The 27,507-nt window shown below is 38.2% G+C and overlaps 1 protein-coding gene across 1 annotated transcript; it reads left to right on the top strand.

The window, feature by feature from the left end:
• The first annotated feature begins 505 nt into the window (after nucleotides 1-505).
• Nucleotides 506-26,978, top strand: kiss1ra (KISS1 receptor a). The gene is made up of 5 exons (XM_038274317.1): nucleotides 506-1,548; nucleotides 9,851-9,975; nucleotides 22,990-23,125; nucleotides 23,244-23,482; nucleotides 26,339-26,978. Exons 1-5 carry the CDS (start codon nucleotides 1,302-1,304, stop codon nucleotides 26,717-26,719), a joined length of 1,128 nt encoding a protein of 375 aa, XP_038130245.1. The 5' UTR covers nucleotides 506-1,301; the 3' UTR covers nucleotides 26,720-26,978.
• Nucleotides 26,979-27,507: the final 529 nt, after the last annotated feature.

Below are 27,507 nucleotides of genomic sequence, written 5' to 3'. Positions count from 1 at the left end.
ACATTTAAAAAGCCCTGTTTTTATGAGTTGTTTTTTCAGTATTTCTATGTGAATCTTTCAAAGATAATTGAGAAACAAAAAGGCTGTCTTAGGGTCTTCCTTTTTAATCAGGAGTACATATTGATATTTCTCAAAACAAGGAATGAAACATGTACAACTCTTTCTGACATAATTTTTTTTCATTGAGGCATTTTTTTTTACAGAATTTAAGTTCCTAATTTTCCTGTGGCAGATAGTATCAGTTAATTGTTACCGTTTTTGGTCCTGATCTTTATTTATAGAATAGCAATTTGTTCCATCAAGCAACATTAAGGGATAATGTTGCTAGGAGACCCGAACATGAAGACGTTTATCCCGAAGTCATCCAGCTGCCCACGTGCTCTGAGTTTTGTACGTGTATAGGAGCACACCTCCCCTGTCTATTGCGCCTGTGTGTCCTTGCTCTTGCTCATTCTATAAAAGCCGCCAGCATCGGGTTCACTCACTACACTCTCTGTGATTTTCACTGAAGCACAAACAAAGGAAAATCAACTAAGCTCTGCTGGGAGGACAAAAAGCTGATAATGCTTGGGGTTGTTTCCTTTTTTAAGCACAGTTTGTCAGGACCGAAGAACAAACCTTAACTCCTACACTGATAAGCATCTTTACCATCTCTGATTCATCAAGTTGCTCTTTTTCTTTTTTTTTTTCAAAGTATGTGGAAGCGCTGAAAGGTTTGGTTCACTCTGAAAGGAAGGGATATGAAACGAGGAGAGGTTTAAAAAAGCTGTGGACTCTTGCTTGTGAAAAAGCTCAGAGAAAACCTCTCTCTGCCTGTCTGCACTTGGATTCTTGTTTGGTGGATGGCAGATCTCACTAGACCGTGACCCAGCATGCTTTAAGTCATGCATTGGTGACATAACTATGTCAGCTGGCTCTGGAAACGCTCCTTTTTCCCCCCGCAAAAATATCGATTCTGTCACTATGTTTGCAATTTGAGTTTGAAAGAAATTTGTTTTTTTGTAGTTTTTATTTTTCTAATTTGGGAGTTTAGAACTTTTTGCAGACAGATATTATACGTATTCTATTACATTTTCTCTTGAATTTCCAAATTTTGCTGCAATCTCAAACCTTTCACAATCACAGTTTTTCAAGTTTCTTATTGGATTCTCCTTGTTTTTCTCGACCTTCGTTCTCAGCCCCAGAGGAAAGTGGACATAAAGCAAGCATATTGCAACACAAATATTCTCATAATCCACAACCTGCCCTCCTCAGTATCTTTTTCATCTTCCCTCGCTGCAGCCACCCTTCTTTCTAACACAATGTTTGAGGAGCCATGGAACTCCACAGATCAGGTCGGGCTCAATGGATCAGAAGCAAACGCATCTCTCGTAAGACGCTCATATGACATAGATGAGGAGGGGAACCAGCATCCATTTCTCACAGACGCCTGGCTGGTTCCGCTGTTCTTCTCTCTCATTATGCTGGTTGGACTAGTGGGCAACTCTCTTGTTATTTATGTTATTTCTAAACACAGGCAGATGAGAACTGCCACCAACTTCTACATAGGTAAGCTTAAACTATATTTATTATTTTTAGACAGTGAAAAATGTGACAGAAATACATGAGGACATGAGAGTGAGATACCATGACTTTCTAAAATGTGTCAATAAAATAATCAGCCAATAAGTAAAGCAACAATTAGACTGACAGGGCTCTTCATCCCTTATTTCACTCTGCTAGTAGTAGAGGAAAAGAGTGACAAAGAATTTAAGAAGTGATGTTTGCACAATAATTTCTGCAAAAGCAGTGTAGCTTTCAAATCAAACGAAATGTTGCTTTTTTTCATTCATTTGGCAAGTGGAAAGATTAGGCAGGCCAGTCCATGTATTTTATATCAGAATGTGGTTCTGTGTGATATTACTGGAAATTGCACGCACATCCCTGAAAAAAACATGTTTACAGCAGCATATTTTAAGAGCCCAATGTTTTATTCATGGTGTATCACAAACAGTGTTGCCATAGTTACTTTGAAACAGTAATCCGACTACTGACTACTTCTTTAAAAAGTAACTTAGTTAAGTTACTGATTACTTGCTTTTAAAAGTAACTAAATGAGATTACTTTTAGTTACTTTCAGCAGATCCCCGGCCCAGCCCTATAACATGAAAATGACCACCAGTTCTGCCAATACTCACTTTATTGACTCCAACATTTGCAAACATTTTCTGGAAATAGGCTTACTTGTTTTTTAAATGAAGAATAAATAAAAGACAGTCTTTCTTGACTTTACTTGAAATATCTTTTTCAAAAAACTCTTACAAATAAAAGTAGTACATAGGCTTAATATCCCCCCCTCCTTCAGGATAAATGAATGAACATGTAGGCCTATATTGAACATCACATTGAACCTGTAGTTGTCTAACATTAGAGCAGCAAAAATTGGTTTTAGGGAAATAAAACCATATTAAAAAAAATCAAAATACTCTTCACTATATTTAACTGAAATACTTATTACAAATAAAACGGTTTTGTTGACTCCCTTAAATCCAACTTAAATACTTCCTATAAAAAATAAAGTAGCTTTTCTTGGCTCAATTTGACATAAACACTTCTTTAAACAAAAACAAAATACAATAGACATTCTTGACTCCATGCATTTAACTCTGATTGAATTTATCTGTATGAATTACTGTAACACTGAAGTTATAGTTAACATTTTAATGAACCTGTAGTTGTCTAACATTAGAGCAGCAAAAATTGGTTTTAGGGAAATAAAACCATATAAAAAAAAATCAAAATACTCTTCACTATATTTAACTGAAATACTTATTACAAATAAAACGGTTTTGTTGACTCCCTTAAATCCAACTTAAATACTTCCTATAAAAAATAAAGTAGCTTTTCTTGGCTCAATTTGACATAAACACTTCTTTAAACAAAAACAAAATACAATAGACATTCTTGACTCCATGCATTTAACTCTGATTGAATTTATCTGTATGAATTACTGTAACACTGAAGTTATAGTTAACATTTTAATGAACCTGTAGTTGTCCCACATTAGAACAGCAAGGAGTTTTACAAAAAAAATCAAACCTGTATCTGTATTCATGACTTCACTTAGTTGTAAGTATGCAAGGAACTGTTGGGTGGGGCAGGTGAACCACTGATTGTACCTCATTAACAGAAGCTTTTCAAACCTCTGGTCAGACAGTCTATTTCTTCTTGGCGTGAGTACCAAACCCCCCAGACTGAAGAGACGCTCCACAGGAGCACTGGATGGGGTTGGAGTGTTATACTTCATGAAGATCTTCTTGATGTTTGTAAACCGATGCAGGATCTGCAGATCATGGGATGAGCTCAGGTAGTTCATGACCTCCTTTTCTGCAGAGTAGGTCTCCTCTGGCTCTGCCTCAAAATTGAAGAAGTTCATCTCACCCTGGGTGACAGCTGTGTTGGCCACACTGGCAGAGCTCTGTATTGGAGGAGCAGTTGCGCGGCATTCTTCGGTTAGAAGCTGTTTGACTTGCTCCCTCCTATCGGCATCTCTCAGCCACCTGAGTTTGAATTTTGGGCAGCTCACAGCTGCTAGAAGGGCATCTCTGTCTTGCAGGAGATCACCAAACCGGGTCTTGACCGCCTGAAAAATAAAAATAAATTGCTATGTTTAGGATACGTGCAATAACCTGTCTGTCTGTGTTTCTGTTTCTCTTTTCATTTTTTTCTCTTTTGTGCTGTGATGTAAATATCCCATTTGTTTGTGTATGTGTATTTATTTATTTATTCATTTTTTTTTTTATTAAATAGCACACTGTTGAACATAATATTGGCATAAGTGAGCATTTTGACTCTCATTGTGAATGTGTATAGTGTTAAGTGGAATAGCTTAAACGTGGATCATACCTGCACTATAGCATCTGGAAGGCCTGCGGTCATGGTGGAAAGGGCATCTTTGACAGCCAGGGTCCTCTGCATCAGGACTTCCAGTGTTGGTAATAAAGTTCCATAAGGACAGTCTGCTTGGAGAATGTCCAGAGCCACAGTCAGGGGCTTTGTGGCCGTGCAGTATTCATTAAGGAATTGGTATTCTCTCTCTTTGAAGCATTTCACTCCCAGCTTTGTGCACAGAGTATTCAGCTCATTCATGGGGATTTCTGTAACCCTCTTCAAAGCATCAAAAAATGAGTTCCACCTAGTGGAGGTTGGTACCAGGAGCTTTCTTCTACTGACTTCCTCTACTGCCTCTGATGCGCTGGTGGACCTACTTGCTTTTGTCCAAAGAGCTGAGCATTTTGCTGTGCTGCTCCTGTAAACAACCTTAATGTCCGCATTAGATGTTAAATATTTTTCCACATCGCTTGTGGAAATTAGGTTGATTGTGTGGGAAGCACACCTGTGGTGTGGAGGAAGCACAATCTGCGCCTCGGCATCACTTTCATGTTCAGCTGACAAGAGTTCTGCCATAGGTAAAAACGTGACGTCATCATCGGGGTTTGGCTCTTCCTCCATCTCATCATCGCTAGACACAGCCTGGTAAACTCGAAACGCCTTAACAAAGTTCGAGCCGTTATCTGTCACTGTTGCAACCACCTTGTTCCCAATCCCATACGCCGAGTGGATGTCTTCAATTTCTTGTCCAATTACGTCATACGTGTGTCTCCCTCGCACTCTTCTGTATGCTAAAGCGGCCTTTTTACGTTCTAACGTGTCTTTACTAAGCCAGTGTAATGTCACCCCGATGTAACTTTTATTGTTAGCTGTCCAAATATCAGCTGTTGTTGACACAAAATCGACCTCATGTAGCGCAGCCTTCAGATTTTTTTCCATCGCTTCATATTGTTTGTCCAGGTAACTAGAAAAGCATGTTCTGTGAGGCAGCTCGGTATCATTACTGGTAGGGATCTTAGATATGATGGCTCGAAACGATGGTGAGTCAACAGTATTCACAGGCAGCATTTCCTCGACCACATAATGCCCAACCATCCTGTTCAACTCCGCCCCACTTACTGGTTTTACACCGAAATCCAGCTTCCTCTGCTTGCTGGGTCTGGGACCTCCTTCATCTGTGTCTTTTGCGGGTGGGACTTGCTCCGTCAGCTTCGTTGTGCTGTGCTGTTTCTCCAGATGTTTTTTTAGGTTTGATGTCGTGTTTTTGAATGTAGACAACACTCTGTCACCAGCGCAAAGTGTACAACGGACCTTAATGTTGTCATCCTTAACCGAAATAAATTCAAAATAATGCCTGTATTTCCAGCTGCTAAAGGCGGACTTCTCTCCTTCCATGTTCATTGTTCACATCACATCTGATCTGACGAGATAGAATCTTTGATCTGATTTTGGCGCCGCGGAACAGATATGACGTACCTCGTAAGAGATAGACAAAAAAAAAGAAAAGAAAAAATTTATGGTAGACCTAAACAACCCGCGCAGTAGTAACGCAAGGTGTTTTATAAAAGTAACTTTAATCTGACTACTAGTTTTGGAATTGTAGTTGCGTTAGATTACTCGTTATTGAAAAAAGTAGTCCGACTACAGTAATGCGTTACTAAGTAACGCGTTACCGGCAACACTGATCACAAAGAAGACAAAGAATGCTAGAAGGAATGATACACAGTGCCTGTCAAAAGTATTCATAAGATATGACATTTTACAACATTTTAGGGTTAGGATTTTGGGAGGGTTTTTATGGAATATACCAAGGAAAACGACAGACGGTTTTCAGCTTTATTTACGAAGATTAACTTTGAAACACATGCATTTGTATTCAATTCTCTAAGCCAATCTTTTAGTAGGGCCATCTTTGCATTCATTTGCGGTTCAAGGGTTGTTGTTTTTTTGTCTTTTAGTCTATCAAATGTAAAAAGTGGATTTTTCTTCTCCTGTTGTTTTTCAACAAGTAACTCAACAGCTGTCCATGTGCTGGAGAAAATTATACCCACAGCATTATGATACCTCTACCATGAGAAAGCATTAAAGCACATATCTTTACACTTTCTTTTTGTCCTCTCATCACCAGTCCATGTGCTGTGTTTCTTGATATTTATATAGCTACGTTTATTAATGTTCCAAAAGAAACATGTAAGGCTCTATTTGCACAAGATGATCTCAACAACAGGACATTATACCACCAAAATATTACATGTCAGGGTGGTGTGTTCAGAGTAATGTAAGGATCTTCCATCATTACTGAGATATTGCAAAGAAGGTGACAGGTTCAGTTTTCCATATGATGTTGTTTCCTCTACATGGCTTTTGGCAAAAAATACGTTACCACAAAAGTCAGATTTTTGGAGTGTAACACCATTATTTGTGTTTTTAACTGACTCTCCCACATGGGTTTTGAATCTTTGAAGCTTCTCCTCATAGTTATATTGTGGATCTTGACTGCGTTTGATCATTGCCCTGCTTCCCGGACCTGCAAGCTTGGTGCACACATGCATGTCTAATTAAGTTTGCCGTTTTGCCTTACCATACTCTGACCTGACTGTTAACATTCTTCTTGAGGATGTTTAGTTTGTTTACCAAGATGTAAAAAAAAATAATGTTAAAATTTTTTTCACTTTTTTCTTTTTCATTTGATTATGCACCACTTTAAAAAAGATATGATGATTTTCAGTTGTATCGGGTTAAAAGTAAAATATGTCATACAATATCCTGATATACCAAGACTTAATGTACATAATAGTGAGTTTTTGCATTTGCTCTAAGCCTTGAAAACATGATAATCTCTTCTAAATAAAACCAGTTTTAGAAGAATATAATCATTAAAGGGTTTGTGTGGATTTTATTTGAACATAAAGCATGCACATTGGAGATTTCACAAGTGTCTAGTTAATGAAGCCCCTGCAAATCAATATGTGCTCCCAAACCTTGCTGCTGAACAATGATTGTTTTTCCACTTTTGTGTGCTCACACCTGAATGAGGCTAAATGAGTATACTGCAGATGCGGAAGAGGACATGAAAAACTGCGACATATCACATCTCATGAATCTGATGGTAGTGTTTAAAACCAGCTCATTATTTGAAGCACCAAGGACAAAAGATATGCATAAAAATACTACATGGAGATAAAGGCATGAATATGGATATCTTTGCAATCCGACAGGTATTGATACCAGCTATTAACAAAACTATAACTTACCTCGGTTTCATTCACAGAGGCAAGAAATAATAGGAGAAAAAAACACCTAACTGTGAATTAAAATAATGTTTTTGCAGCTAGGTGACCTTGTGCATGAACTAAGAGTGTCTGTGTTTGTATATTGCAGTCTGGATGTTGAGAATAATTTGATCTTGGTTAATATATCCCAGCGGCACAGCACTAAAAGAGTGACATATTCACCATAATTTCACTTGCAACCACATCATCAGACATAGGTTGGAATGGGATTAGATCAGCTAATAAAACAAATGGGAATTATGTTTGACATCTTTGCCGCTTTGAGGGATAAAGGAGGAAGATGTGAGCCAGACTGCAGACCTCTGACTGATATGTTATCAACACATCAATGCATTTTCTGGGCTCTGGCTTTTATGACTAGAATTTAAATTCCCAAGCTTAATTGATTGTGGATATAAAGACTGATAAATAGTCCATAAAATGATTAACACAATTGCAGACATAAAAAAACAAACACTCACAATGAAAAAAAAAAACATATGATTCCAAGGCAGTCTCTTGGCTCATGATACCAGTGACAGATCTGGACTAAAGTTTCATCATGTATCATGCATGAATGTCAACTTGATTGGTTCAGACTGTACAAAAGTTAGTGTTCTTTTTAGAAAACTAAGACCATTGTTTATAAGTTCCAAATGTTGGTACTTTAAAGGGACAGATATTCTATCCATTTAGAATTTCACACTTTTTAAAGGCAGTCCTTTTCTTCTTTAGTTCACAGCCTGGATGTCTCTGAAACATTGCATTTTGTGTCCCTGCCTCTTTTTCCCCTGTTGCTCCATTTACACTATCCTTGTGAAACCATGTTGAGAACAGTCTGAACACAGTAACTGTGATAACTGTTGAGTGTAAATTAAATGCAACCTAACCGGACCGTGCCAGACACAACCTACTGTAACTGCGCTAAATCTAGTACTAGTTTAACATTAGGGTTTGGCATGCTTCAGTTGCGGCTCAGTTCTCTGATAACAAAGAGCAGATGAGCAGCCCGCGTCAACTCCTATTTACAGTCAGCTGACTCATTTCATGTGTTTTCCAGTGTGTCTGGCTTTGCAATTCACAGATCTTGTTCACAACACAAAATTCTTCTCAGCCTATTAACAATAAATGGCATAAAAAGAGCGTGGTGCAACCTGGGATGATGCAGATAATGAGGCTGTCATTGAACTTTGGGCAGAGGAAACTATCCAGGCACATAAGTTCCTAAATGAGTTTTCCTCTCCACTGTCGCTACATGCATGCTTGAGGGATTGCCTTAGAGTTAATGAGTTGATGCAGTCAGCTGTTTTTCCTGAGACAGAAAACTGTGAACCAATCTGACTGTATGATCTGGTTGAATTGTCTCTGTAAAGTGACTTAAGATGTCATGTGTTGTGAATTGGTGCAATACAAACTAACCTGAGATTTGCAAAGGAAATAGATACTCCCATTGCTCGAAGGTATGAGTCACATAAAGGTTTAAAAAGAAAGTCTATAGACTTTTTAGGAAAGTGGGAGGATTCTGTGTCTGACAACTAGTCTAGACTTCAAATTTAGTATAAACAGAGAAGTAATGAATACTATTACTCACAACCTTTGCTTATTAACTATAGCACTCTACCTTCAACAGCAATCAGAGCCCAAAGTCTTCTAGAATATGTTGACACTTGCCTGGTTCATCTATCTTAAGGTGGTTTGACCCTCTTCTTTGGAGTCAAGTCTGGACTCTGGCTTGGCCACTCAAATTAAAAAACTGGTTCTGAAGCCACTCCTTTGAGAGATTTGAAAGTGTGTGGTAAATAGAGAAATAATCTATGAACCACCAAAGCTTACCTACCTGTTTTTTTTTTAAGAGTTTAGCCTTAAATAATAATGCAACCTAACTTTGAAAGATAATAGAAAAAGCCTTGGTTAGATGTTAATGTAAAAATTCCTTTCGATCTGGTTAAATCCATATTAGTCTGTGTGCAGAGGAGCATAAATGTTTTTTCAATGTCAAAGAGCAGACTATGCGCGATGGCTTGCTTCTATTTTATTTTATTATTTTCATTTTTGTGAGGTCCTGCATCATTTTGAACATTGATTATTCTTCACGTTAGTTTGTGGGATGACTTGTGCCTATTAGAAATATGGGAGTTTTTATGTAAATTGTAATGACTTGTTGTACATTGCAGTAGTTGAGACTGACAGACAGTTCTATTCAGTATTGTATATCAGGCCCCAGAGCTTTTTGTTGTCATGGTCTTAGAGTCCTTCAAGTGGCCTTTGGTAAACTCCAGACAAACTGTGATGTGCCTTTTACTAGGGTTTGACTTTCATCTGGACACTACAATACAAACTCTTTTGTAGATTGTTCCAAATATCTATCTATCTATCTATCTATCTATCTATCTATCTATCTATCTATCTATCTATCTATCTATCTATCTATCTATCTATCTATCTATCTATCTGTCTGTCTGTCTGTCTGTCTGTCTGTCTGTCTGTCTGTCTGTCTGTCTGTCTGTCTGTCTGTCTGTCTGTCTGTCTGTCTGTCTGTATTTTCTTTCTCAGCCTGTGATGATTTACTGATGTAAAAGTAGTTTGTAAGCAGACACTGATCAACTGATTGGGCTGTCTTGCTTGTGCCCATACCTTTTTATGTGAAAGACACTCGAGCATATCTTATGCAGATTGTTAACCTGACATTCATTTTTCTTTCTCTTCAGCAAACCTGGCTGCTACCGATATTATCTTTTTGGTTTGCTGTGTCCCCTTCACTGCCACTCTCTATCCCCTCCCCGGATGGATCTTTGGCAATTTCATGTGCAAATTTGTTGCCTTTCTACAACAGGTAACAGACTGACTCATTCTCTTGTCTTTAATCCTAAATAATGTTTTATATTTATTCTAACCTGCTTGTTTTGCTTTAAATCAATTAATTCCAATGTTTAACTGGTGCGTTGGACGATTATTGATACACATCTTTTTAATGTGGGGATGGGGTTGATCAAACAATAAGTTATATGGTTATAATGACACAGCTCCAGTCTGGGTCTAAGGTGCTTGGAAAACAAGCAAGGTTAAATAGCCCAGTGCCCAGTGCTGGGAACCTCTTCAGGAAAAAGCCGTCAACGCATCTTACCAGTCCAACAGGTTAAACATTTTCCACATAATCTGATAGCATATGACTGCTCTACCTGGCAAAAAATGCTATGGTTCTAATCCAATAGCATTATGGGATTAGAACCATCAGTGATGGTTAAACTGCATTTAACTATCCATTCGCAAAGGTGGACATCATGCATCACTAGCTATAATCTTGAAGACGTTCATACCATCACTGACTATTGTTCATGAAAATGCTTTGACAACAGGAATTATTTTACTGGTTAAAACTTTTTCACTTGTCAACTGTAAAGTACAGCTTTTGCAACAAAATCAATAGTTGTTTAGGTTCACTTGTGATCATTACCTATTATGTAAGAATGGAGCACATAGAGGGACTACTGAAGAATAACTAAGCATTCTCTAAGCTTATCAGGGGCAGAGCTAGATGGGGGGCCAGGGGTGGCCATGGCCACCCTTAGCCAATCATTGGCCACCCCTGTTGCCACCCCTAACATTTTTTCCCCCTCTACTACAGATGATGGCAGCAGTGATACCTCTCAAGTGGAATGTTCAAAACATTTTAATATATCAACAATTATTTGACAAAAAACGCTGTGGTTAATTATGCACATCAATATACTTACATTAAAGATGATAAGTACAGAATTCATGCTTTTTTCAGAGTTACATTTTATGTTATATGGGGTAAAGAAGATTCGTCTTGGAGTCTTCAGTGAAATCATAGATAAATAAATATTTTAGTAAAAGCTTATTAAATAGTTAATTTATGTAGGTATTAATACTTGTAAATATCAGTTTTATGCATAATGATTATTAATAAAAGTAAGTAAGAAATGACAATGGAAAAGATGTTTGCCCCAGAACTCAAACCTAAAAGAATTTTATTCCATATACCATTTATCTAGAAAGCATGGATGTTTAAATATATTTTTGTATTTGTTTGCAAATGTCAAAAAAAGGACAGATGGACCCAGTATTTTATTTTTAATTTTTTTATATTTTTAATATTTTTTATTGGACCCAGTATTCAAGGTGAGACAGTCAGTAGGAAAGTTCAAAACGTTTATTAATATAAAAACATAAACAAACTGAAACTAAAGTGGAGCTACAACGACCTGCGACTCTTGGATTCTGCAGGAGGGGGGCTTGACACCGCCCAATCTCTGACACTCAACAGTCCAGTCCATCTCCCTGGAAATGGGCACAATCCAGCCGCTGGACTGAAGACAGACGCGGTATGGATTACTGAGTGTCCTTGGTGTAGCAGTCCTAGAGAACTTGCAGGAAGCCGATCCTGGACAGGGATTCAGAACAGGCAGAAACAGACAGAACAAGCAGGATCCAGGCTTCCAGGCATCCTAGAGCTCCCAGGCAGGTTAAGAATCCAGAAGCGTGACCAGGCGGATACGCACAGGAGCAGACAGGATCAGGTACAGAAGGGCAGGGACAGGACGAGACAGGACGTGTAACCAGAACTTAAGCAGGACCTTTAAACTGGTCTCCACCTTGGAGCCAGGCATCCTGGAATAAAAACTTAACCTCCCCGCGTAAAGAACAAAAGACCCTGAGGACTCAGCAGGGGAGGAACAGTGGACGAGCAGGAGACGAGACAGACAAAAAAACATCTTTCCTCTGGCTGCCAGGATCCAGAACATAAACCCTAGAATCAACAGGACTTAACAGAAAACAACATCTAATGATCTGGCCCTGATAGCTGGAACCGAGCCCAATATAAGGCAAACTGGCAGGTGGATGAGATGAATGATAATTAGGAGCTGGAAAGAGTGAAGCAGGTGAAAGGCATGAGTAATTAAGGCCAGCTACCACAGCAGATCATGACAGCAAAAGCTATGGGAAAGAATAGTTTGTCTTCATTTTAAAAATATGGATGTTTTGCTTGTTAATTTTCCCATTGGAACAGTGTAGAGTTACCCTGAGGTTCTGGTGCCTATCCACTTTCGGCCACCCCTCAGTTTGCATTAGTTATTACCTGGCCACCCTTATAAAAATGTTCGGGCTACACCTCTGAAGCTTATTGGTTGGAAGATGAAATGACTCTGGAGAACTTGGAGAGTCTGGAGAGGGAATGAGTCTCGGGAATCAAGAAGAGGAATGCTCAAGTGTAATTTCTTTCATTGCACTGAATATGTATGTAAAAACAAAAAAAAAACAAAAAACAATTAAAATATGTATCCAGATTAGTTTGAAGGCTTTTTGTAGACAACTTTACAGTTTTTAGTGAGTATATTATGTCATTTTAAGACTAAAAAAATCTCTTCAATTTGCAGGGATAGAATCTTTAAAGTATGGGGTAGAAGAATGATAGGGCTAAAAAAGTAAAACAAAATGCATAGACAATCATTTTCTTAAGTTGTCTTTTAGCAAATTGTTATGCATTGTTTTACATTTTAGGTTTGATAATAAATTGTTCAACTAAAAGATAAGTTGGCTAACTAAAATGTGTGTCATAGAAAATCATCTAAAAAAATACCCTGAATAAGGTCACTATTGCTATATACAAATGCCAGTTCAGAAATGTTAAGGGGGGCATAGTAGGTATGTATAAGGGTTATTGTTAAGTTAACAACTGATTTAAAAGAGTAATAACCTGTTATTCTACTTATACACAATAATAAAGTTACTAGTTACTTTTGATACCGCCTTTTTTACCCTCAAAAAAGTATGCGAGATCTTTTGTATTGTGTGTAAAAACGACAACAGTTCTTTATTTAGACAGGATTTTACTGTTCTCATTAAAAAAGTACATTTATTCATTATATTCAATAATTTAACAAAAGCATAATTCAGAACCACTTTGAACTAATAGGGTTTTAGCCAACATTTGATCTTGTTAGTAAATAAAGCTACAAGTACAAGCTGTGTTAGTCTTAAATAGAATCTTCATCAGCAGGGGTCTTAAATAGCTTTGGAATTAAGCACATTTGTGTTAATCTCTACTTTACTTATTTATGCAATAATGCAATTATCATAAGTATATGCAAAATGTACTCAAAGTTTGTTTCTATTAACTCACAAGAGTGACATAATACAATATCTGCAATACTTCTTATTCCAATCCATAGTTATTATGTTTTAGCAAACCCTATGAAATAAGAAAAAGGAAGATAAGTAGCTGCTTTCAAACTGACTGCAGTCTAAAAACTATCGATTTTATTTATATAAGGTGAAAATTAAAAGGCCGGTTACATGGAGACTGAGGGAGATACTGCCAGGACCAACAAAAAAAAAGCAAGCTAAGAGTTGACCACAGAAGAGATTCTACCTGGAGATATTATTATGAATGAGGAGCAGGTGGTTGATTGGTTACAGCGTCTAGCTGTGAGGAAAGAGAACAAACTGAAATCAAACTTAACAGGAGGAAATGGCTGGTTGACTATATATATAAGGACCCTTATGAGGAAAGACACAAAAGCCGGCAGGGCATAAAAGCTGGAAAAAACAAAAAATGCATACACATTTTTAGGATTCTAAAAAAATGGTTACAAAGAATCAGAAAGCAACAGCAAAGCATGCAGTAAATGGAAGACATGGGTGTCTGAGTCGGACCAAATTGCAAAGAGAAATTTTGAAGCTGCACAATGATTAGAGAATTAATGAAAATAAAGAAACTTCCCACATTGATAAACATGAACCAGACATGAATCTGTGTAATAAGGAAGACGACAGCATGGATCAATGAAACCCAAGAAGCTAAAGTACCGTGCAAAGGAAGACAAGTGGCCCTAAAGCCATGAGAGCTTAATCAGATAGATTTAGATCATCTCAGGGAGAGTGTAAACTCTGGTGATTAAGGTAAGGAGTGAAATTATCATAGCTGAGCTGAATTGAAAAACAAAAGATATGTTTATATAAAAAAGTGAAAAAGCTTAACTATCACAAGAAAAAAAAAATACAGAGAACAGATAAAAAGGCATTAGTATGACACAAAATACAATAAATGAATTAAATGGCAAGACCAAAATATTACATTCACAACCCGAATCTGAAAAAAAAATTAAAACAAATGACAAGAAAAAACATATTTCCCAATAATCCTTTGAAGTGTGGTTTTCATTTTGTGATAGCTTTTTCCTGTATTTTCTCCTTGCTTTTTTCTGTTAACTCTGCCATTGTGGGTTTACTACCTGATTTCCTCTCCTTGCGAATTTAGGACTCAGATACAGGTTAAGAGTTGAAGCATTTGATTTATTATTCAGTTTGCAAGTTTTTCATCCTTCTTTGATGCTTTTTTGTTGTTTTTTATGTTGTTATTTAAAGAAAAAAAGACAGGGGAAAATGAACCCTTAACAGTCTGTATCCAAGGAAAGCCCCCCGGAAAGTGGATCAGATGAGCCAACCAAACAGTAATAAATGTGCGACAGCAGCCCAACCCTAAACATGTCTGTCAAAGCGGAAGCCGAAAACAGATTGTCAGGTGCTTTCATGTTAGTAAAAAGCTACTTGTGTTATTTATTCTTTTCCATTCCTATTTCAAACAAAACAAACTGTTTTTAAGCCTGCTTTTGAGTCCTCCCTTTTCTGAGTTGTAAGACAGTATGAACTGGCCAACAATCGACTCAGCGGACTCCTACTCTGTTTTAAATGTCTTGGGTGGCCAGGGGAGATTGATCTACCAACAGGAATAGCAACTTGCTTTTTTACAAGTTAAAGGGCTGAATATACAACAAAGCAGTTCATGTCCGCTGTCACAGACCCATTAAGCTTCCTGGTCGACTGCTCCTCTGACCAGCCTGCCAGTAATCAGGATCTGGTTCAGTCAAATTTGAGAAGCTTGTTCTGCCAAGCCTTCATCGCTTCCGCTCCCTCCTGTTCATCTTGCTTGTCTGGAGAAATTTTCTGTGGACTCTGGTCAGTGTGAGACATTTTTGACACAATTGGGCCTCCATTTTCAGTAATATTCCTACCCTACTGAAAGAGCCAAGATTGCTTTCATAATCAGCCATCTTTCTGGCAGAGCAGAAGCATGGGCCACTTAGGATTGGGAACGAAAATCTCCCACTTGTGGGTCACTTGATCTTTTCACTAAGAGTTACACCCATATTTTTCAGCACACCAGACCTGGGTGGGAGGTGGTCAGAACATGTGATGTGTTTTGGACCATGCTTTTGAGTTTTGTACCTTGGCAGCTGGCAGTCATTGGAACCAAGCCGCTCTTTTTGATGCCTTTTTAAATGGTCTTTCTTTCAAGGATAATTTGGCACTGTTGGATTTACCTTAGGATTCGGACTCTCTTATATCCTTTTTGATAAGATTGAAAAAAGACTTTATGAATGTAGGAGAGAACAGGCTTCTTCAAACAACTTCTCACAGAAACAAAGGAGACACAATGTGACAGGTGATTCTAAGTCCTGGCATACTCCCACTCCTGAGTCTGCTTCCCCTTTGTATTCCAGTCCATATGTTTTGCTTGAGGAACCTATTGAGCTTGATAGGTCTTGCCTTCCTCCTGCAGAGCGCCATTGTTGTTTGAGGGAGGGACTCTCAATTGTAGTCAGTTGGGCCACCGAGTCTTACACTGTTCTACTAATATAAGAGTTCCTCAAAAGAAGAAACCCTGGTGGATGGAACTGCCTTTTCTATCGATGTCATGAACCGATGCAGATGGACCCAGTATTCAAGGAGAGAAAGTCAGTAGGAAAGTTCAAAACGTTTATTAAATAACATAACCAAAACAAAAGCGGAGCTGTGGCTTGCGGATACTGCAGGAGGGGACACTCTAGTTTAACAGTCCGGTCCTAGAATGTCCCCAGTGCTGCAGTTCCAGAGGTCTTGCAGGAAGCCGATCCTGGTCAGGGATTCAGAACAGACAGGAACAGGATCCAGATCAGGCTGGAACAGACAGGTGGCAGGATCCAGGCTTCCATGCATCAAAGAGCTCCCAGGCGGGTTCCGAGTCTGACTGGGACTGGAAGCGTGACCAGGTGGTCACGCACAGGAGCAGACGGGATCAGGTGCAGATGGGCTGGCTCAGTGGCAGAGGGTAGCAGAGACAGGACCTGGAACCAGAACTTGAATGGAGGACCTTTAAACTGGTCTCCTCCCTGGAGCCAGGCTTACTTGGATAAAAACTGAACCTCCCCACATATAGAGCCAAAAACCCAGAGGACTCAGCGGGGGAGGAACAGTGGACGATCAGGAGACGAGACAAACACAAAACCCTCTTTCCACTGGCCGCCAGGATCCAAAACATGAACCAAGGAATCAAAATAACAGAGAGGCTAAAGAAAAACAAATAATGATCTGACACTGAATGCTCAGGCTGAATTGAATTTAAACCAGAGGAAACAGGTGAGGGGAATAAATTGTAATTGAGGCAGGGAGGGAAAATGGCAAGTGAGAGGAATTACTAATTAGGGAGGAGCAAACAAGCCAGATCATGACAATCGACTCCAAACGTGCTAATCAAACAATTCTGCGAAAGGTGTTGAACATATGGTTGTTATTGACTCTGTGCTGTTGCTAAGCTGTCCCTACCAAAGTTCAAATCAAACCTACGCCCTTGATAAACAGTCATTTATTATTAATTATAGACTGATAATTACCAACTAAAATTATATAGATCAAAATAATTAACTTGTGGTTAAACAATGCCTAGTTCCACAACTGGTTTAAGCAACCATAGCTGCTGGTAAATTTAGTTAATAATTATTGAACAATAGGGGAGTGTTGGCCTAGTGATTACAGCACTGCCCATGTGCTCTGAGAAGGTTGCGAATACCCAGTTCTATCCCCACAGCCTGCAATCTGGGTCTCTAAGTAAGACCTTTAACCCCACACTGCTCCCCGGGTGCTGCACAGTGCCAGCCCACTGCTCCCCAAGGGGATGGGTGAAATGCAGAGGCAAATTCCTCCTGTGTGAGATAAATGAGTTCAAAATTCACTTATTAATCCAAACTGTTAATTATAATGATTAAAGGCTGTTAGCCCTCAATCAGTATAATCCAATGTACCTGAAATATCTAATTATTATTAATCTGATTTGATTAGAATAACAGATTCATTATAATCTTAATTTTTTAAATGTTTACTACGTTTAATTGTTAAAAATACATTAATAAATAATAAGAAGCACATGAAGAATGCACAAAGTGTGTAATTGAAACATGCAAATCGGAATATACCAACAGCATCTAGCCGGTGCAGCAAGCCACACAAAGCGAAAATATGTCACGTTGATGCAGTGATGCATAAACGTTAGTCATCTTGACTCATGTATAATAACTTTCTTTTTCAATTTTCAATTGTGAAGTCGTAATACAATTTTATTCTGATCCTGCCGAATCTGATCAAAATATTCAAACTGGCATATTTACATAAAATCTTTTTAGTCTGATCGGCTATTTATTTTGATTGCTGATTTCCATGTAAATGTAACAAAGGAATGCTAAACAACCATTCACATTACAGCTCCTCAGTCGGAGACACTTATGCCTCTATCTCAGCTCTCATTATCCGCCCTTGTAGAGAAAACAGAAAGAAGTCATTTCGAATAGCACAGATAACCGTCCCAATAACAGGAAGTAATACAGCATCTTTACCAGTATGGGAAAAATAATTAGTTTGATTACTCAGTTAATGAGAAACTAACACTATGAAATGCAGTTATTCAAAAGACTGCTCTTAGATCATTGTTCATGTTTTCCCCCTTAGTGTTTGGCTACTCTATGTCTTCTTCTGTTTACTTTGAGTTTATTATTGAACTACCTTAAGCCTTTCTGTTTGCCCTTCTTCAGAGCTGTTCAAAATCCTCTGATTGAACTCAAATTATTTTAATGGCATTCAACCACCTAATCTTACCTATCCAGCCTACTGATTTCTTTGAATTCAATTGAATATAAGGAAATTGGTAAAGGTTTGATGGCCCTAATTTGTTTAGATATATCTACCAACTTAGGTCTGGGTACAGTAGATATATGGGGTTCATAAGCTTAAAAAACTGTATAAAGATTACATGGTAATTCCCAAATCTAAGTTCAAATCCACAATAATACCAATGTATTTAAACATTTTGATTTAAAGGATTTCTTAAAAAGCTAAAATATTATCCTTCTGATGTATCAGAGAAAGACAAAAACAAAACAAAATAAAACAAAAAAAACGCTGTGGACCAAGTTAATCAGCAAATAACATTTTCAAAAATGCAAAAAAGGTCAGGCATGAAGTTATCAGCAATGTTATAGCTTAACAGGTAGGCCAAAAAAATATCATCATGTAATATGAAGTTACAGTTTTAGGTCAGATTACAGTACATCCAACACATTACCTCTAAATTGGTTTACCAGGACAAGAACATTAAATTCTACTCTATATCTACAGTATTTGGATATCAAAATCAAAAAGATTGTCTTGTACTTTAACCTTTTTGTACTTCAACCTTCACATTAATACAGTTGATGCATATAACATGAAAATATGGAGAAAGGTGAAGATTTGTATGTTAAGAGTAAAGTACAATAATAAAAACAGCATTGCTTCCTCACATGGATTGAAGCTCTCTGTTAATAAAATCTGATAATCCTGATAATCACTGTATGTTTGCTTTAAATAATCCAACAATTATTTTCCAAACTTAAATTTGCTAGTAAATATCTAGATTTGAATCACCATATATTTTTCCAAGTGCGGTGTATTACAACATGGGTCCTACACATTACAATATCATTTTTTATGGGATCATTTTCTCAGCAGCTAAAGTGCTGAACTTATGATGACCCCTCTCAGTTTTTTTTTTTACAACCAGTCCTTTTATATCTTAATATGATGCTCCAAACATAATAAAAACACCTGCAGAAGGTGGCAATAGTGCAGACTGAATTAAATATCTAAAAGTGCCATGATCTATTTGTGTGTCCATGCCCCCCCCTCTCTGACGGGAGCATTTTGGAGCACTTCCAGCTCTTTTGGGTCATCAAGCTGGAAGTATTTAAGGAAGGCCAGGACCTCCACTCTCCACTGGATGATTACACATCAATGGTGATCTCTTGCTCTCCTGTGCTTTGTTAACCTTAGAGCTTGTTAACAGCTTATTCTTTTATACTGCTTGCGAAACATCTGCTGACAGTTCTACTCAGCTCTCTGTTTACTCTCATCCAGGCTGTTTTGCTGCCCTAACTCACCTAAGAGCTTAAACCAGAACTCTACCTTCATTTGCAAACTGCAAACCTCATCTGCATTCCTGCTAACTCCAGGGTAATGCTCAGCTCCCTCATATGGCACGCCTCATCAGACAGATGTTCCACCTCAGCCTGGATTCCTCTTGCTCACCTCACCCCTTGCAGTATTGTTTTGACAGCCATCTTAGATTGCGAAAACTCTGATGAGTTTTAGTAACATTGTAGTCATTACTATATTTGATAGTTTTAGTTAACTAAAACTTAAAAAGGTTTTAGTTTAGTTTTAATCAGTTTTATGTTGCAATTCATAAAACAGCTAACCTTGGCTCTTGCCTAGATACTACAATTGCTGCAGATACAATGCTGCTATGCAGTTCATCAGTGATTTTGGACAGAAAACTTGTCTTTGGGTCTGACGTTTGAAAAAAGAGGTAGGGAAAGCGGAATAAAGTGTAAGCCTCGCCAGATGTATGGAGGATAAAAAGTGCCAAAATTAAATAAATAAATACAGCATAAAATAAATAATGAAATGTGTCAATAATTAATTAAATGTGGAATTAAATAAATAAATGTGTCATTCATTAATTAAAACCACGTCACTCATATAAAGTGCCACAATTAAATAAATAAATACAGCGATAAACAATTAATTAAATGTGTAATTCATTAAATAAATAAGGAATTAAATATATAAATGTGTCATTAATTTAATAAAATACGTCTTCATTTTATAAAAAAAATATATATAATTATTTCAGTGTGTATTTAATTATTTCATGGTCCTGTGTCGCAGTGCATCGAAACCATTAAAAGAATCTGTCAAACTTACCCATCAAAGTTAGGGGGCGGTTATCTAACACCTGATTGGTCACCCTGCACATTAAGGCGAAGCAAATCGATTACAGAGACTGTGATCCACAGGTTGTAAACATACTCTGATACAGTAGGTGGCGACTCGATTCGCGTTAACCCCATAAATTTATTTAATTTTGGCACTTTATCCTCCATACACATGCACTTAGCCAAGCTTTTTTTTTGCTAAACCAGGTCCTGGAAAAGGACGGTTCTTGCACTCTCTCTCTCTCTCTCTTAGTCTCTCTCTCAACTTTTAACGAGAGTCAGGCTGTGTTTGAATTTATGGGCTTCCAAGGATGCAATCTACCTGGACTGGATCCTTCGAAGTCCTTGAAAATAAGGAGATCGAAAGAGATTAGGCTGTGAATTCAAACAGGTCTAGCCTTCTGCAGCTTTCTCTGTGAACACTCTGTAGCCTAGCAACAGTGAAAGTTGACACACAAAACAGGAAAATAATGAATCCGAAATTTTCAAAAGTGTTTCTTTTAAAATGCTTTTATTTTTTATTTTTTATTGGAAAATGAAAAAAGACCACACTCATGAGAATACAATGCTCTGTCACACGCATCAAAGTACACCACAGCGTGGCTGGCCAGAAAAAGTCTAAAAGGAGAAAAAATAATGACATGGCCCCCTTCTTCACCTGATCTGAACCCCATCGAGAACCTGTGGTCCTTCATGAAATGTGAGATCTATAGGGAGGGAAAACAGTACACCTCTCTGAACAGTGTCAGGGAGGCTTCTGTGGCTGCTGCAGGCAATATGGATCGCGAACAGATCAAGAAAGAATCTATTGATGGAAGGCTTTTGAGCATCATGGTGAAGAAAGGTGGCTATATTGGTCACTGATTAGTTTTTTTGTTTTTGAATGTCGCAAATGTTTATTTCTGAATTTTGAGTTGTTACATTGGTTTATCTGTTGAAAATAAAAAAAGTGAGATGCGTATATATTTGTTTTTTATTATCTTGCCTAATAATTCGTAACGTAATATTTACCTGCACACACAGACATCCTCATAAAACGGCCAAATCTAAAAACAAAAAAACAAAAACACATCAACTTCCAAAAATATGAAACTTTGATATTAAGGAGTCTTGGGTTGATTGAGAACACAACTGTGTCCCAATAATAAAAAATAATCCTCAAAACTACAACTTGCCTAATAATTCTGCACAGAGTGTATAACCCTACACACACATTAGCACCTAAGGGCAATTTGGAGAGGCCAGTTAACCTAATAATGTACTTTCTCTTTTTTTGGACTGTGGGAGCAAGTCTTAGTACCCAAAGAGAACCCATAGGTGTACAGAAATAACATTCACACTCCATGTAGGAAGACTGGGAATTAAATCCAAGAGCTTTTTTCTGCAAGGAAACAGTGCTACAAACTGTATCACTGTGCAGAATCTACAAAGGAGACACATTGATTACTTCTACACCCTTACCCAGCTCTTAAATGGGTTCATAGTAATCTAGTAACATGGTTAAGTATAGATATGTGTTGTGTGCATTGTTATGATAACTGTAGTAAGAAAATTTATTTTTCTCTTATTTCATACATTAAGTTATGCTATTTATCCACTGAAAAATGTTTTTACTCAATCTGTTTCACCTGCAAGGCCACAAAATGTCTGAGTGAGGAGTGTTTGCATAGAAGAAAATACTATTCCCATAACAAGCCAGATCCTTTCTCAAGGTTTATTCATAATATGTTACTGTTTAACCAAAGTGTCTGTAATGTGTTTTAACTCTGAATACTTTCTATTATTGTAAGTAAGGAAGACAAACGCTAGCCAGATCAGAGCTGATTACCATGCAATAATGATGTCTTGTTCTCTCTTTGCAAAGATGTAATGAAATGCCGACTGAGTGAAATCCATCAACCTCCATTTATTTAACGGAAGCGAATAGTTGAATACTGTTTTTCCCCCACAACATAACTTAAATTGTTGTTTATTATAATATGTTAGAGGGGGCATGTACATATTAATACATAGAGATGCAAGATATATAGAAGTGCAAACCTCACCAAGGAGTCAGCATGTACAGGATTGCAATCACAAGACACTGCTTGTCTTTAGTATTTGGTTATAATCCATCCATCCATCCATCCATCCATCCATCCATCCATCCATCCATCCATCCATCCATCCATCCATCCATCCATCCATCCATCCATCCATCCATCCATCCATCCATCCATCCATCCATCCATCCATCCATCCATTTTCTGACACACTTATCCCTGCTGGCGTCGTGAGGGATGCTGGTTTCTATCTCCAATCTACACTACGCATATCTATCATATATTTTAACAGTTTTCATGGACTAACTTTCCTAAACCACCCAAGCTGATGTATACCTATTGTGGCAGTGATTTTGAAAATTTGCGGTTTTGGAGGTGAAAATTTCTTAATAAATACAATTTTTAAGTAATGGTATTCTATTAAGTATATCCTCGATATAATGCAGTAGTATTGCATTATTATTTGGGAAATTCTCACAAAGGGATCAGGAAAAAAAACATCGTGAGTGGTTTTATGAAACAGCAAAGAATCAGATGTCTGTTTTCAGTGCTTACATGTGTTCCCTATTTAACATAATTCTTATAGGTGTATTGATTTGTTGTTTATTTAAAAGTCAGCTATTTAATACACCTCCTACACACCATGCTTTTGTTTTATATGTTTAAGAAACATAATGAGAGTCCATATATAAAATGTGTTTGACTGTGATTCCTTCTTAGGTGACGGTGCAAGCAACATGTATCACCCTGACTGCCATGAGTGGAGACCGATGTTACATCACAGTCTATCCTCTTAAATCTCTCCGTCACCGGACTCCAAAAGTGGCCATGATAGTCAGTGTTTGCATTTGGATTGGTATGCAACTTTGATTTATCTATGCTGATATACAGAAAAACAAAAATGTAACAAAAACAATACTAAATGTGTAAAAGAATTGTGTTTTTCTAAATACAAGTATATTTAATTTCTCCAGGCTCCTTCATCCTTTCCACCCCAATTTTAATGTACCAGCGGATAGAGGAGGGCTACTGGTATGGTCCGAGACAATATTGTATGGAGAGATTTCCCTCCAAGACGCATGAGCGTGCATTTATCCTCTACCAGTTTATTGCCGCCTACCTGCTGCCGGTGCTCACAATTTCTTTCTGCTACTCTATGATGGTAAAGAGAGTAGGTCAACCCACTGTAGAGCCTGTTGACAACAATTATCAGGTAAAACATAAAAAAAAAGTTTCTCCTAAATAAAAAAATTAAGTGATATTGTTTTGATGATTGTCGTTAGTAGTTAATAGCCATGAGATATCCAACATTTGCACAGATATAAACTTTGGAGCTGCCAAAGAGACTACACAAGGATTCACCACAAAAACCTAAAACAAATGTTACATTTGCATATTTTTTTGTTTTGTTTGCTATTCTGAACTACCAATCTATATTTCCAAGCTTGACTTGTATATACAATTTAAAAAAAGCAAAATCCACTAAACTTCTACAATCTTAAAAAAAAGACCAAATGGACATTTTTGTATAATGCCTGGGCAGAATAGGAGACCCAATAATTCAGCTGACACACATAGTAAGGGTTAAAAAAATGTATTCAAAAGTAACATTTAGTATTAGGAACAGGAGCTGACTGGAACTGGATTCCCTTCTCAAAAGCTGTGAAATTGTGCTGTCTCTGATGATTTATCCCAGTTGCACTGTTTAGATGATTCAGATCACTGAATGACTGATCTAAATATTAAAGGTATACTATGCAACCGGTGTTGATTTTCCAGCGAGGCTCCCGCCAGAGGGCGAAATTAAAAGTGCACTGTCGTAAATATGCACAGCTGTTCTCCTGGTTTCTCCGTCAAGCCAGGCGCGGTTGTTTTGAGCTTAGCAGACAGGCGAACGCAACGAATGACTAACACAGTGAAAGTATGAACATGCACACAGAGAGAGAGAAACCATTCCAATGTTACTTACAATCGCATCAGCAGAAACGCGAGGTCCGCGTCAGCCTTGCAGCCTTCTTTTTATTTTAGCTCTCGCCATTCGGAAAAAGCTTGCCCGATGTTCACCCGTGTAAGACTCCTCTCTCTGTCCGGAGCCCTTTTCCTCTTTCTTGCCTGCTCCGACATGGGCTTTCACTGTTTTCACGCTGGTTCCGCCATGATAACTGCACAAATATCGCCACTGCGCTAGCAACGAGCATGCTTTTAACTGGGGGCATGTAGCAGTTCTCGCCGTAAAGCAAGACCGACTCTCGCGAGACTACTGAGCCTGTGGGTGCGGGCCAAGGGCTCCTGCAATTGCAAGTGCGGTATTTCCTCCACAGACCACCAGGGCGGCCGAGAATACCTTTGTTCAACCTGAAATGACTCATTTAATCATCCAAAACGTTATGGAACACATTAATTAACTGAAAAATGTTGCATAGTGTGCCTTTAATGCTGCTAGACATGGCAAAGAATAGTGGGGGAATCATTGTCAGTCTGGCGGTCATGCACAGAGAAACTGTACAGGGGGCGGTGTTTTCTTGAAGGTTTCAAATACAAAATCTACTTGACAGAATCAGTAACAGGACGCCCCTGACAAAGCAGAGATTTCCAGACTGACAAAGGCAAGAGGCAGAACCGAGATCCAGGGTTTGTTCCTAAATGATTGACAGTACAATCAAGAAAGGGTCAGTGGCCAACAGACTCGGTTGTGAGGCAAGGCAGGAGGCAGACATGGGCAATGTGGAGTCAACAAGTCATCTCCATGTCATGTATTTGTTCTACCCAGCCACTGAAGCAGGTGAGTCCAATTTTCACAATGAATTAACCTGTGCAGATTGGACTCACCTGGTTAATTGGCTGGGTAGATTAAATAAATGACATGGAGATGACTTGTTGACTCCACATTGCGCATGTCTGGCAGGAGGTAGATTTCAAGAGATCAGTAGGCTTTAGGAATATCCAACAGGGGCATGCCAGACAACAGAAAAAAGGAACAAGACAGTTCAAGATCAAGAGGGCAAAAGAAGGATTCCTGGAAGGTCTACAAACACTACCATCTTTCACTAACATAGGGGTTGCACACTGTGAAAGCCTGAAATATATAGTCCACATCCCATGTGCAGATACTCGCTGTAATATAAACCATCACAGGTGTAACTGCTCAGACTTGATTGCCCATGCAGCAGAGGGAGCAAGGCTAACATCATGGGAATGTACACAGCAGCTTCACAGACAGGAATCCTTACATTATTGTGTTTACTTGTAGCAGATAGAAGGCCATGTTACTCCAATTCCTTGTTAAAGTGTAAATAAGATGCACAGGCCACTATAAAGCAGGGTTGTCAAACTCAAATCCTCGAGGGCTGTGTCCAGCATCTTTGAGATATGTCCCATGATCTAAGACACCTGAGTCACCTTCTCAGCACGCAACCGAATTCTGCAGAGTCCTTCTAGTGATCCGACTATTTGATTCAGGTGTGTTTAACAAAAATGTATCTAAAACATGCAGGACACTGGCCCTTGAGGCTTGGAGTTTTATATCCGGTTATGCAGCTTATCATTATCAGAAATTATGCCAATTCTTAAAGATTGTGTCTGCAGTCGATAAGAAGAAATTACTTTTAAAATCTTCATTTGAACAATGATGTGAAGATAGTTTTACTGAAATTATTTTTACTGTAAGGAGGTTGTTTTACTTTATCAATATTAAAAAATCATGTCTAATGATCAGGATTCATAATCACTGAGCAAAATCTTGAAGGTAGAGAAAAGAAAGTGCATGGTCTTCATTCCTGGCTAGAAATGAATTTACCCCCCTGCAATGTGAAGATTCTGCTGGCATCAACTTATTCAGAAGTAAATTAAAATAGACTCCTTGAAAAATTGAAAAGGTGTACCCCTTTTGGACTCCCCATTTCTTTTCTAATTGAAGATATAGATGTTGTCCAAGTGGTGTCATACCCCAAAGAACATTAATGTTTGACAAAAAAAAACCTTAAATGGTCTAACCACAACTAAGGCCATGATCAAAATATTTTTCTTAATGAAAAATGTGACAAAAAATCTGCTCTGATTTCCTTCTCAGGTCAACCTCCTGTCTGAAAGAACGATCAGCATCAGGAGCAAAGTCTCCAAGATGGTGGTGGTGATTGTCCTTCTTTTCGCCATCTGTTGGGGTCCCATCCAGATCTTTGTGCTTTTCCAATCCTTCTATCCAAAGTACCAACCTAACTACACAATGTACAAGATCAAGACCTGGGCTAACTGCATGTCCTACGCCAATTCCTCAGTCAACCCCATAGTTTATGGCTTTATGGGAGCGAGCTTTCAAAAGTCCTTTAGAAAAACCTTCCCATTCCTGTTTAAACACAAGGTCAGAGATAGTAGCATGGCTTCAAGGACTGCTAATGCTGAGATCAAGTTTATTGCTGCAGACGAAGGCAATAATAATAATGATGTGAACTGACTCTGACAATTCAACAAATTTAAAGACAAAGATAAAGATTCCTGAGAAATTTGGCTACTTATGTCGGTCAGATGGTTTTGTAACTATCCTCAGTGAATTACTGTTCGATCTTAGACAAAGACACTGTGCTTGATATTCTTATTCACATTGTGTTTATTGTTGTAAGTAAGTGAATGACTACAAACAGTTAATGGAAACTGGAATCAGTCGTTTATACTAAAATACATTAATAGGTTCTTGCCTATAATTAATAGTTCTTGCCTGAGTTAGTGAACTTCTCTGGGAGGTTCTTTGGGCCCTCGTTAAAGGAATAGTACACCCAAAACATGATTAGCCTTCATTTTCTACTCACCTCCATGCTGAACAACACTCTGGAGTACTTTTTTGATATCTCAAATGCATCTGGAGATCTGGGAGACTTCTTGCTGTCTGCTGACATTCAAATAATGGAGGTCTATGGCGCCCGAGACAGAAAGGTCCACAAAAGTCCACAAAAACTTGTCAATATTCCTCCATACTGCTCGTCCAATGTAATCCAAGTGTCCTGAGTGGGTAGCATCCAGAATTTACTCGAAACGAAGTCATTTAGAACGTTTTAGAGCCTAAACAGTAGTGTATAGGATTTCCTAATAGCGCCCCCATGCGCGCTCACGATTCTACGGAAGCCGGCAGACCAAACCAGCGCATTCAGCTCGGCAAAGAACTCATGCTCTTCCTCAACACTGAAGTCCTCAGACATTTTTCTTTCGTTGTTTCTTTCTTTGCACAGGTAAACAGCACATTTCTTC

Source organism: Cyprinodon tularosa, unplaced genomic scaffold, assembly GCF_016077235.1.
Source record: "Cyprinodon tularosa strain WSP-4 unplaced genomic scaffold, ASM1607723v1 ctg908, whole genome shotgun sequence".
In the NCBI taxonomy this organism is placed as follows: domain Eukaryota; kingdom Metazoa; phylum Chordata; class Actinopteri; order Cyprinodontiformes; family Cyprinodontidae; genus Cyprinodon; species Cyprinodon tularosa.
Note: the sequence above shows the minus strand (reverse complement) of the source record. Positions and strands in the feature narration are given on the sequence as shown.